General features: G+C 51.8%; 1 protein-coding gene across 1 annotated transcript; it reads right to left on the reverse strand.

The window, feature by feature from the left end:
• Positions 1-3,311: 3,311 nt before the first annotated feature.
• On the reverse strand, positions 3,312-5,192 carry Comtd1 (catechol-O-methyltransferase domain containing 1). The gene is made up of 7 exons (XM_070020369.1): positions 4,979-5,192; positions 4,760-4,872; positions 4,403-4,508; positions 4,196-4,314; positions 4,062-4,116; positions 3,720-3,853; positions 3,312-3,547 (listed from the first exon to the last, which is right to left on the reverse strand). The coding sequence occupies exons 1-7, from the start codon at positions 5,070-5,072 to the stop codon at positions 3,395-3,397; spliced, it is 774 nt and encodes a 257-aa protein (XP_069876470.1). The 5' UTR covers positions 5,073-5,192; the 3' UTR covers positions 3,312-3,394.
• Between the last annotated feature and the right edge of the window lie 7,192 nt (positions 5,193-12,384).

Genomic DNA, 12,384 nt, shown 5'->3' on the forward strand with positions numbered 1-12,384 from the left:
GTGCCCTTCGAGTAATTGAGTTTTTTTTTTTTTTTTGGGTCCGGTCGTGGGGCCTGAACTCTGGGCCTGGGCGCTGTCCCTCAGCTCTTCAGCTCAAGGCTAGCACTCTACCACTTGAGCCACAGCGCCACTTACGGCTTTTTTCTTTTTGCTTATGTGGTGCTGGGAATCGAACCCAGGGCCTCAGGCATGCAAGACAAGCGCTCTACCACTGAGCCACCTTCCCAGCCGAGTAATTGAGTTTTTTAAGACACATGCTTTCACAGTCTTACAGTTTCTAAGCTTGTACACATATTAAATTATTGATGACCCCAGAGATGGGAAGTACTAAGTGATGAAGGAAAAAATGTAGTATGGTGCAGTAGATCCTTAGTATCTGTGGGTATGTTATTGCAGGGAGATTGCCATTGAGGAAAACCTAAATGTTAAGGACAGAACTCAGTGCTCTAAAATTGCTACAAATTTTTATAGAAATTTACCTATATCAGGGGTTGGGAAGGTGGCTCAGTGGTAGAGCGCTTGCCTTGCATACATGAGACCCTGAGTTAGATTCCTCAGCACCACATAAGCAGAAAAAGCTGGAAGTGGCGCTGTGGCTCAAGTGGTAGTGTGCTAGCCTTGAGCTGAAGAGCTGAGGGACAATGCCTAGTTCCAGAGTTCAGGCCCCACAACTGACCAAAAAAAAAAAAAAAATTGGGCTGGGAAGGTGGCTCAGTGGTAGGTAGAGCACTTGCCTTGCATTCATGAGGCCCTGGGTTCAATTCCTCAGCACCACATAAGCAAAAAGCCAGAAGTGGCACTGTAGTACAAGTGGTAGAGCGCTAGCCTTGAGCTGAAGAGCTGAGGGACAGCGCCCAGGCCCCCCAAAAAAATTACTGATGCCATTCATATACTGGGTCTGAACATCCATAACTTGAAACCACATGGAGTAGGCTTCATTACTTTCACAAAATAACTCTTGTACCCATTAATAGTACTCACCAAAAACTTGGATCTCAGTGCTCTATCTTTAATACAACTTTTACTTATTTTTCCTATAAAACTGCCCAGCTTTCATTAAAAATGCTCTGCCTTTCAGCAAGTGTAATATTTTCACTTTATCATTTAAATTAAGGCCATGACTTGGCATTACCTTTTGTGACCATATTTGGTTAAAATTGTGTAACCCACAGATAAAGCGGGCTTACAGTGTTGTATACCAGTTAGCTTTTGCAGAAAATGAGCTGGGTAGGCCCCAGGTAGATTGGGGAATGGGAAATGGATGGAGTAAAGTGTTGGCTGTGTCATTAGCTAGAAGGGCTGGGAGGGGCATGAGAAGACAGCACTCATCTCCTTCCAGAGACATAACTAATTGAAAGCTGGACTAAGGTCATACCAGGAGCAAACCCCATAGCCTTTGCCTGGATTTCATCTAGGTATATCAGTGATTGAAGTATAACTTCGCTTGGAAAGGTAGGAAAACAAGTTTTCAGGTGGGAAGAGGTAGTTTGAAGGATAAAATGAAATTTTAGAGAAAGGAGATTTTTTTTATTGAGCACATCTGGAATATGAGAACTGAAGTTCCATTTGAAAGTTAGAGAACAGGTAAGAAACTGGGAATATGTGGGGCTGGGAAGGTGGCTCCATGGTAGAGTGCTTACCTTGCATGCCTAAGGACCTGGGTTCCATTCTTCAGCACCACATAAGCAGAAAAAGCCGGAAGTGGTGGTGTTATAGCTCAAGTGGTAGAATTGCTAGCATTGAGCTGAAGAGCTGAGGGACAGAGTTCAGGCCCTACGACTAACAAAAAAAAGAAAGAAAAAAATGGGGAGTACTTTGGGACTTGCCCCTTATAAAGATATATGCTAAACACTCTCTGTGCAGAGACTGAAAGGGATTGGCTGTGTTGGCTACATAAATCTGAAGATTCTCAGATGTCTCAGATGCATGCCTCGATGGCAGCAGGTAGGATTTGGTTAGGACCTCCAGTATAGAGATACAAAAGCATCTTGTTAGCTAGATAGGATATAAGAGCACCTCATGCTGGCAGAGCAGCCTAGACCTGTGGATAAGTGTAAGTTATCTACCACTACTGGTGGTGCCTAGCAGGCTGGAAGTCTATAGCCCTGCTGGCCTGCTGCTCCTAGTAAACAAGTGTACAAGGGAAGTACACAAGTGGGTCATTTTGTCAAGGATTTTTTTTTTTTTTTTTTTTGCCAGTCCTGGGGCTTGAACTCAGCCTGGGCACTGTCCCTGAGCTGCTCATGCTTAGGGTTAGCACTCTACCACTTGAACCACAGTGCCATTTCTGGTGTGTTCTGTTTATGTGGTACTGAGGAATTGAACCCAGGGGGTTATGCATGGTAGGCAAGCACTCTACCACTAAGCCACATTCCACACCCCAAGGATCTTTTTATTATTAAGGTGGATCTTTTTATTAAGTCAGACTCCAGTAAGCTTTTAGGAGTTAAGAAAGGGCAGAGTATGGGCCTTGAGGATTGTGAAGAATGCAAGGTAAGTGGGGTGTGAAAATCTCTGCTGTGGATTCATGTAGCTTCTGTGGCTGGGCTTCCATCACTTACCACCAGGTGGTGGCAAGTCTTGTGTTGTAGGGATGGATGTTTGTGTGTGTGAATGTATGTGCTCTCTGATGCCAGGGCTTGAACTGGGAGGCTCACACTGTCTTGCTTTGCTTTCTGGCACTTTCTGGCATTGCTCCACTCCACCAATTTGGCAGGGGTACCACTTCTGCCTGTGGTTTTGATTGAGGCAGTTTTAGTGGAGAGAACCTGTCCTTTGTCGGGGAGATAAAATCTGGGATTGGAGAATTTTGAATAACAGTACCCGGCTTACAGTCCACTCCAAAAGGGTGGGGGCAAAGCCTAGTAGCTTCAGGGAAAGGTGTCAATATATAGTGAAGGTTTCACCCCTAGGACCGCAGTCACTTTGTTTCCCTTCAGGGGAACTGCAGATCTCTATGCAAGCAGAGCTTGAGCCCTCAGGTGTAGGATAGAGGCACTCCCAGTGATAGTCACTGACCAGCACTTGGAGAAGCCCAAGCTGTACTGAGCTAAGACCTGTGCCCGACCCCATGAGATTTAGGAGGGAAACGAAGAGGGCTGTGCTTGGCGGCCTGGTCAGGGGCTAGTCCTCAGCCCTGCCAGCGGAGACCAGCCTGCCGAACTGTGGCCTCTGGCTCACTTCAGTGGCTAGGTCCATTAAACCAGTATCCTGTCTACCGATACCTCAGGGTGGCAGCCCTGACGTCCACTAGAAATGCTGTCCTGGGTCTCCCCATTCCCACTCACCGCCAGGGAGGGAGGCTCACAGACTCACGCGTCCCCACTCTGCTTTTATTGTCACACTTGAAGGGACAACGCCTGGGGGTTCCCAGGCCCTCGAGCCCCAGCCAGCCCTAGATCTTGAAGGCCAAGGTGAGGCCGTCGCCCAGGGGCAGGAGATTAATGTAGACCCGGGCGTCCCTCCGGATGCGCTCGTTCAGGTTTCTCACGCATTCTGCCTCGGCATCCCCTGGCCGCGGCCGCAGGACTTCACCGCGCCACAGCACCTGCGGAGGGGCGGGGCGTCGCGGGGGCGGGGCAAGGTGGAGAGGGGCGGGGCAAGCACTGGAGACCCGGGGCTGAAGCCGAGGCAGCAGCTTACGCGTACGTGCGGGAGGGCGTCACAGGTACGCAGGGCCCAGCCCCCGGCTACGGGTGCCCTCTGGGTCCCGCCCTTACTCTGAGCACGGCGAGCACGCCTCCGGGGCGCAGCAGCTGCAGACACCTCTCGTAGTAGGCGACGCAGTTCTCTTTGTCGGCGTCCACTACCGCCACGTCGAAGGAGCCGGCCTCGCCCGCCGCCAGGAGCTCGTCTAGCCGGGGACACGGGGACAGACGCGGCTGAGGCTGCGGTCCCAGGCCGGGAGCCCCTGACCTGGCCGGCCCCGGCGCGCGCGGCCGCCTACCATGAGGCCGGGCGGTTGGGGGCGCCGTCAGTGTCCCCGGGCAGACCTGGCCGCGGGCTCCGGCCAGTGACCCCGCTTGGGAATGGAGCGAGGCCCTTCCCGTGCCGGTGCTCACCCAGGGTCTCCAGGGCCGGCCGCAGCCGCAGGTCGATCTGGCGCTCCACCTCGGCCTGGGGAAGGAGCCAGGTGAGGGCCGGCACACGCCCCCTCCGCGCGTGCCCGCGTGGCCCCGCTGTGCGGGCCACTCACCTGCCTCCACAGCGGCCGGCCCAGCTCCGGGGGCCCGGGGTCCACCTCGCAGGTCACCACGCGCCCGGCCGGGGGCAGCGCCAGGGCCAGCGCCACGGCAGAGTAGCCCGTGAAGGTGCCTAGGACGGGGACACGGGCAGGTTCAGCCAGGGTGGGGGGGCGCCCCAGTGACCCGGGCCCCCAGTGCTCTGGGCTGCGCGCCCCTACCCAGATCCAGGACCTTCTTGGCCTTGATGAGCCGCGCCAGGTTAGCCAGAAGCTGGGCCTGCTCACAGGTCATCATGGACTCCCCCTGCGGCTGCTCCAGGGTCAGCTGTGTGTGGGGAGAGGGTGACCCCAGCCCTGCCAGCCCCCATCCTCGCCACCAGGTTCCGAGCCCCCCCCCCCCCCAGGCACGGCCGTGGGCGTGGCCGGCAGGGGCCAGGCCCCCAAGGAAGGTCCACAGCAAGGAGCTGGGAAAACCCGGAAGCCCAGAGAGGGCCACTGCCCAGCCCAAGGTCACACAGCCACGTGGGACCCACGGAGCCCGAGGTGGTGCCCTTTCCTGTTCCCAGCCCTACTGACCAGCCTCAGGCTCCTCAGCGCTGGGTGCTCGCGCATGGAGCGGCTCAGCAGATACTGCCACAGAGGGTGGTCCTCCGCGGGCAGCAGACGCTGCGGTCGCTGGAATCGTCTCCCTGCAGAGATCGGGCTCGCAGGGTCAGGGCCTGGGGCTCCGCAGCCACAGCGGCCCGCCCAGCCGCCCGCTCGCGGGGACCGCGCGCCCGGACCTGCTCTGCTCACCCAGGAAGAGCCCTGTGGCGAAGGCGGCGCCCAGCGCGGCCGAGCCCAGGGCCAGCGCGGCAGGAACCGAGAGCCGGGGCACCAGCTGGTTCATGGTGCGGATGGCAAATGACGGCGGGTCACGAGCACCGGAGCCGCGGGGACTCGACTCCGACCCGCGGGCGGGTCGGGCTCCACCTTGTTCTGGCTCTGCAGGCAGAGTCCTGGCCTAGGACACCATCTGGTGACCACATCGCCACACTGCACGCTCCGCCCGAGCGCCGCGCGCCATCTGGTGGCACGACGTGGAACTGCGCGGGGCCGGGGCCGGGGCCCTGCAGCCGGGTCTGGATTATTTTGCTCTGTGTCCACTGTCTAGATAGACATCTGTGGCTGCGAGCTCACAGATCCAGTGCCCCTCCGGGATAGGCTTCTTTTTTTTCAATACAATTTCCGATGAGCACCTAGGCTGTTTGTGTGTGTGTGTGTGTGTGTGTGTGTGTGTGTGTGTGTGTGTGTGTGTGTGTGTGTGTGTGTGTGTGTGTGTGTGTGTGTGTGTGTGTGTTGTCCATTTAACGAGCATGGAACCAGTACTCTCCCCCAGAGAATCCAGAGTGCCTCTAAGGAAGGAGTCCAAGGTTGGAGTGAAGAATTGGTTAGGAACTAGAGGTAGGATTCAGGAGCTTTGTATGGGACCTAGCTCTTAGGGTGCTGACAGATCTACTATCTCTAGCGGCTGGGATTCTGTTTTAGGGTGTCAGGCATGGCTGAGTGATCTTGGGCCTATCAAATCTCTCTGAGCCTCAGTTTCCTTTCTGTAAAGTGGCGCTCCCAATCTTACTGAATAAGGTGCCAGATTCTACAACTTGGCACATAGTAGGTGATCAGTAATGGCAGCTACTATTACGTTGGAGGGAAGACATCTTGGGGCATTAATGACAGGACAGCAGGAGAGGATCCATTGCTGTTCTGCCAGAACACTATCTGATAACCACTGAACACCTATTGTGTGCTGAATTCTGGCAGAGGTGAAACATGCAGTACTGATTTGTGGTTTCAAGGCAACAAGACAGGTAGAACTGGTAGGCAAACCCAAGCCTTGCTATTCCCACTTCTGTACAATGAGCAGTCCCCACCGCCTACAGCAGGGCCTCTGTGGGAAAATCCAAGTGCAGGATGATGGAGTCGAAATCCTAAGGCCTTCCCTGTAGAGGTATCCAGGAGCAGTGACTGTTTAGTAACTACACTGGTGAGGCCTTGAATTCCACCAGCCTCCATTCCTGGGGGAGGCAGAGGTGTTTAGCGACAGAGTGACTTGACTAAGGATTAAAACCCTGAAACTTGCACCTCAGAAGCAAATGTGCAACTGGAGTCAAGACTCGGGGCAGGACTCCCGGAGCTGAGGCTCTCTTCTCCAATCAGAAACAGGATGGAATTACTCTCCCCGCCTCCCCTCAGCCAATCAATGATTGCCCTCAGGGACCAAGACAGGGTGGGGGCAGGAGCAGGCTTAGAGGTTTATTCTGAACCCCATCTCCTGCTTTGCTTCTTTCTTCCCTTCTGGGCTAAGCACACAGCAGGTGCTAAATAAATACTCTCCGAATAGCTTCCAGGTGGTGCCTTACGCTCCTTGCCGGAGCTGCCAGCAGTGAGAAAGAACAGTAGTGGAGCAGGAGCACTTCACTGAGCACCTTACTGGGTACCAAATGCTGGCATCCCATTTTCCAGGAAGCAAATGAAAGGTCAGAGATGTGCCAGGCACCTGGCCAAGCTCGCTCCCCAGATGGTGTCTGGCTTTCCCAAACCCTTGGGCCTCCTGCACCTTTTGCATCCGGCTCAGCCCAAATAGGCTTTCCTGGCACCTCTGGGTGCCTCCGGCAGAAAGGCTGGCAGGGGGCCTGGGGCTCGGCCGGGCCCACTCTCCCCTGTCCTGGAGTCCTGGTTGCCCCTAAGCCCTGCTCTCGCACCAGAGCATGCCTCCCCCAGCCTCGCTGCAGGCTGGCTTCCACAGAAGTGGAGGGAACAGGCCGGGAGGGGAGGCATGTCACCATATATCCCCGTCAGATTAAAAAACTAATTTGAAAAGATTAATGTATTCCATTCTTGTTACGCTGGCTCTGATACCTCTGGGCCTGCGGCCGCTCTGCCTCCTGATTATTGAATTTTTATGGCCTGGTAATTAATTGCAGATTCCCTGTTTTGTTCTATTTCTTTTTCTCTGACATTTTAATTTCAACAAAAAGCAGTGGTCTCCATGCAGGTTCTCTCTGGAGATCCTAATGGTCTATAAAACAGAATGACTTATGGATGTGGCACCCACTTCAGTTGGCGAGCGATTGTTTGAAACCTTGCTGATCACGCAAAATTTAATTTTTCCACCTCCCCCTGCCTTGTGCTGCTCTTTTCTCGTCTCTTCTCTCGCAGCAAAATGTCGCCAATGTATTAGAGTTTTTCCTTGAAGGCTGAGGGCTAAAGACAAAATGTGGGTAGGGAGTGTGTGGCCCTGAGCAGCGGCTCCAGGGCATGGCAGGATCATTGTTATGTGGTCAGTTGCTTTTTTTTTTTTTTTTTTTTGTCAGTTGTGGGGCTGGAACTCAGGGCCTGGGTGCTGCCCTTGAGCTCTTTTGCTCAAGGCTAGCGTTCCACCACTTTGAGCCACAGCTCCACTAGTATTTGTTGAGTGGTTAATTGGAGATAAGAGTCTCAAGGGGACTTTTCTGCCTAGACTGGCTTCTAACTGTGATCCTCAGATCTCAGCCTCCTAGTAGCTAGAATTATAGGCGTGAGCCATCAGTGCCCAGCTGCCTGCTTGCTTTCTTCCTCTTTCTTTCTTTCTTTCTTTCTTTCTTTCTTTCTTTCTTTCTTTCTTTCTTTCCTCCTTCCTTCCTTCCTCTCTCTCTCTCTCTCTTTCTTTCTTTCTTTTCCTTTTCTTCCCATAAATGGCACTCTTCTGAGTCTCACGGGGACTTTTCTGCCTAGACTGGCTTCTAACTGTGATCCTCAGATCTCAGCCTCCTAGTAGCTAGGATTATAGGCATAAGCCATCAATGCTCAGCTGCTTGCTTGCTTGCTTCTCCTTCCTTCCTTCCTTCCTTCCTTCCTTCCTTCCTTCCTTCCTTCCTTCCTTCCTTCCTTCCCCTCCCTCCCTCCCTCTCTCCCTCTCTCTCTCTCTCTCTCTCTCTCTCTCTCTCTCTCTCTCTCTCTCTCTCTCTCTCTCTCTCTCTTTCTTTCTTTCTTTGCTTTTCTTCCCATAAATGGCACTCTTCTGTTATGTGAGAAAGCCGCAGACCCGAAGCCTGGCCTGGTAGCTCTCACCTGTCATCCTAGCTACTCAGAAGGCTGAGATATGAAGATCGAATTTTGAAGCCAGGAAAATTCAGGAAACTCTTATCTCCAATTAACCACCAAAAAGCCAGAGTGTAACTGTGGCTCAAGTGTTTGAGCACTAGTCTTGAGCACAAAAGCTTAGGGATAACCCTGAGTTCAAGCTCCAGTACAGGCACAGAAAGAAAGTACAGGCAAAGAAAAAAAGAAAGAGAGAGAAAGAGAGCAAGAGAGAGGGGAGGGGGAAGGAAGGAAGGAAAGGAAAGGAAAAGAAAAGAACGGGGAAAGCAGCAAGTTCACTAAGGCCAAGAAAATGGCTGTTACAGATTAAGGGTAGAACTCAAGTGGTAGAGGCCTGCCTAGCAAGTCCCAAGCCCTGTCCAAATTTCAGTATTGAAAATAAGTAAGTGGGCAGAACAGGAAGGCCACAGGATCAGGGTGGGCCTAAGGAACAGGAAGTGGAACCTCTGCAGGCAGGGAAGGGAAGTGAGCGGAGGGCCCCAGCAGGTGGTGGTGACTGTAGCACTAGATCTTGTGCCCTCCAGAGGATGTTGCCGCCACTTATTTCTTGCTGTGTGGGGAAGATGGGCCCAGTGTGGCCATCTCCTGAAACATCTTCTGGCTCAAGCAAAGTTGGAATTCCGGCTTTTGGTAGGATTCCTTATAGTAACTTATAAACATTTGAAGTCGTTTGTTTTCTTTGCTTGCTTGCTTTTTATTGTTATTGTAAAGGTGATAGTCAGGGCTGGGAAGGTGGCTCAGTGGTAGAACGCTTGCCTTGCATGCCTGAGGCCCTGGGTTCGATTCCTCAGCACCACATAAGCAAAAAGAAAAGAGCCGGAAGTGGCGCTGTGGCTCAAGTGGTAGAGCGCTAGCCTTGAGCTGAAGAGCTGAGGGACAGCGCCCAGGCCCAGAGTTCAGGCCCCACGACCGGACCCAAAAAAAAAAAAAAAAAAAAAAAAAAAGGTGATAGTCAGAGGAATTATAGTTACATGAGTCAGGTAATGGGTACATTTCTTTTTGGACAATGTCACCCTTTCTCTTGCTCTTTTCCAGTTTTTCCCTCCCATCCCCATCCACAAGTTGTATAGTTCATTTTCAACATAGTGACTCGTGAGTATGTGGTTGTTGTGGTTTTTTTTTTTTAAGATAGCAGGCTTGAATGGTATGCAGGCTTGAATTTTCGGACTCATTGTTAAGCCATGAACAGGAGCCTCAGGGGTTCCAGAAGGGCTTTATTGCCCAGCTGATCCCACTATGCCCTGATTTGGAGCCCTTTACTCCTTCACACCTTCCTTCTGCTTTTCCTCACCAGCCATAGGCTCCCAGGGTGTGCCTCTGGCACTCTTTGGGGATGGCCTGGTGTAGGCCTCTTCATAATGAACAGTCCTGGGGCTTGAACTTAAGGCCTGGGCGCTGCCCCTCAGCTCTTCAGCTCAAGACGAGCACTCTACCACTTGAGTCACAGCGCCACTTCTGGATTTTTCTGCTTATGTGGTGCTGAGAAATCGAACCCAGGGCCTCATGCATGCAAGGTAAGCGCTCTATCTCTAAGCCACCTTCCCAGCCCTGGCTTTTTTTTTTTAATTGAACAGTCACCCTAGTTTTATTGAAACTTCTGACTTTTTCTGTTTATGTAGTACCAGGGAATCGAACCCAGGGCCCCATGCATGCTAGGCAAGTACTCTACCACTGAGCCACATTCCCAGCCCTAGTGGGGGTCCACATTAGGGACCTTTTCATCTAAGATCAGGGCTCCAGGGACCAATTCAAGTCAGTAAGCTGAAGAGAAAGACCAAGATTCAGGGGCTTCTGGGCTCCTGGGGCTCTGGCAAGGCTGAGGGCAAGCCTGGTCCCACTGCCATTCCTCTAGTGCCTCAGTTTCCTCAGTGGAGGGCTGAATGGGGAAAGTGACAATATGAGCTCTGCAAGCAAGTGGACAGATTCCATGGTGGTTTGTTCTAGATGAGTACACAGTTTCTCAAGTCAATAAAGTGAGGACTGTTTTGGTTTGGATCTTAAACATTCCACAAAGGCCCATAAGCAAAAGGCTTGATTGCCAGCCTATGACAATCAATGTTGGAGTGTGGTAGAACCTTTAAAGGGTGGGGCCTTTAAGAGGCAGGAGGAAATGAAGGGGAGTTGATACCTGCCCCTTCCTTTCAATCCTTCCTTCAGGCTTCCACGGTTGTGGGTTGTGAGGCACTAAGTTGCTCCAGGCCCAAAGCCAGTACACCGCAGACCTAAATCTCTAAAACCATAAGCCCAAAGAACCTTTTCTCTTTTTGTGTCTATCTGAGAAAGTCTGCTATGCAGCTCAAACTGGTGGCAAACTTGGGACCCTCCTGCCTCTGTCTCCCGAGTGCTGGCATTACTGCTGCTCGGCTTCTCCTTTTTAAATTTTTTCCTCGGGTATTTGGTCAGTGATGGAAATGCACCTCCCACAGATACATCTCTTGGTTTTCTCTTGCCCGCATATCCTAGCTCAAAACAGTACCCAGATATCGTATAGTGTGCAGGTCAAAACGGAGAAAAGCTGGGTTCTCTGACAGGCTCCCTGGGCTCAAGTCAGGGGCTACAGCTCAGTGTATGTGTCTTCCAGACTTACTGGTGGTTGGTACAAGTTGGTTCTTTCTCATGGCAGTCTCCAGCAAGGCCAACAAAGGCACCTAGAATCTTTTGGCTGTTTCAAATGGCTCCATACTCTTTTCTTGCCTTTAATGGCTCATGAAATCACCCTGGGCCCACCTGGGTAAGCCAGGATAATCTCCCTAATTGTAGGGAAGCTGGTTAGTAACCTCAGGTACATCTGTGAAGTCCTCTTTGCTGTCTAAGCTAACAGCCAGTCGATGGAGATCAATTCCACCTGCCACAGCCTTTGCCCTCTCAGAACTCCTGTAATGATTACCCAGCCCCTGCCTAGACCCCGCCCTCATTCTTGAGCACAGTGTAATTAATTAACTTGTGCCAGCACTGGGACTTGAACTCAAGGCCTTGTGCTCTTAGCTTATTCACTCAAGGCTGTCATTCTACCACTAGAGCCACAGCTCTACTTCCAGCGTCTTTGGTGTATAATTGGAGCGAAGAGCCTCTCTTATTTGTCTGCTCAGGCTGACAGCAAACCCAGATCCTCAGATCTCAGCTTCCTGAGTAACTAGGATTACAGGCATGAGCCACCAGCACCCATCTGTGTTGGATATTTAAATACTCAATTCCCAGTCACTGGGTGGAAAGGTGTCTCACACCTTCTGAAAGAGCTAGTATGTATGTCTCTATGATCTAGATGTGCAAGCTGAGGTTCCAGATGTCAGGAAACAACTGGCAGAGACAACATATGAACCTTCTCTGTCTCAGCCTCACATCGAGGCTTGTCATTTCACCACTGGGCTCAAATCCAGAGCTTCAGCATCCTTTACAAGTTCCTTTTGCTCTTCAGGCAGGATCCACTATGAACAAGTCTTTTACACAAGATATGATTTCACCGCATGAATTCAGGTCCCAGCAGTTGAGACACGGGTTTTATGGTATTTCCTGTGCCCTCCTCCCTGACTGATGACCACCAAGGCTGTCATAACAAGCTTTTCTTGGACTCTTTGGCTGATGCTCAGGAGGCTTCAAGGTGGTGATGACTTTGGTTTATTTGTTTCGTTTTGAGAACTGCCAAAGAAAGTCTCTTCATAGTTTGTCTAGTCTCCTCTTTCCCTAAAGAAGACAAACTCTTGTCCCAGACTCCTTTGCAGGTCCAGGGGTTGGCTTCTGCCAACCACAATGTGACCGGCAGCCCATGGAGGAGAATGGTGATTTGGTAAGCAAGTGTGGTTGTGGTGGTAGCTCCACCAAGCAGTGGGCTGTAGTGGTCATTGCATTTTATTAGCAGTCCTATGGAGAGACAAGACTCCATGCTGAGTTGTTTGCTATTCCTCAGCATCTCAGGCTGATTCTGTCGTCTTTGTTTTTGCCAGAGTAGAAAAGTACTTGGCAGCAAAGTGAGTTCAGTTGTTTCCGATCAAGTGGAACCTGCTGTTTGCCACCAGGTGGCTTCTGTGGTTTAACAGCCCTGCCTGGCCCACAGTCCTCGGTGTGGCATCTGATTCCTGGTCCTC

Source organism: Dipodomys merriami, unplaced genomic scaffold (assembly GCF_024711535.1).
Source record: "Dipodomys merriami isolate MVZ:Mamm:240054 unplaced genomic scaffold, mDipMer1.0.p SCAF_14, whole genome shotgun sequence".
Classification (NCBI taxonomy): Eukaryota; Metazoa; Chordata; class Mammalia; order Rodentia; family Heteromyidae; genus Dipodomys; species Dipodomys merriami.

What these genes read in the sequence shown, in the direction of transcription:
- Comtd1 (XM_070020369.1), bottom strand. Translation starts at nt 5,072, where the DNA reads ATGAACCAGCTGGTGCCCCGGCTCTCGGTTCCTGCCGCGCTGGCCCTG. An exon ending in GCCGGCCCTGGAGACCCTGG is followed by an intron (nt 3,854 to 4,061) that starts GTGAGCACCGGC and finishes GTCCCCGGCTAG; the next exon opens with ACGAGCTCCTGGCGGCGGGC. An exon ending in GCGTGCTCGCCGTGCTCAGA is followed by an intron (nt 3,548 to 3,719) that starts GTAAGGGCGGGA and finishes GCCCCTCCGCAG; the next exon opens with GTGCTGTGGCGCGGTGAAGT.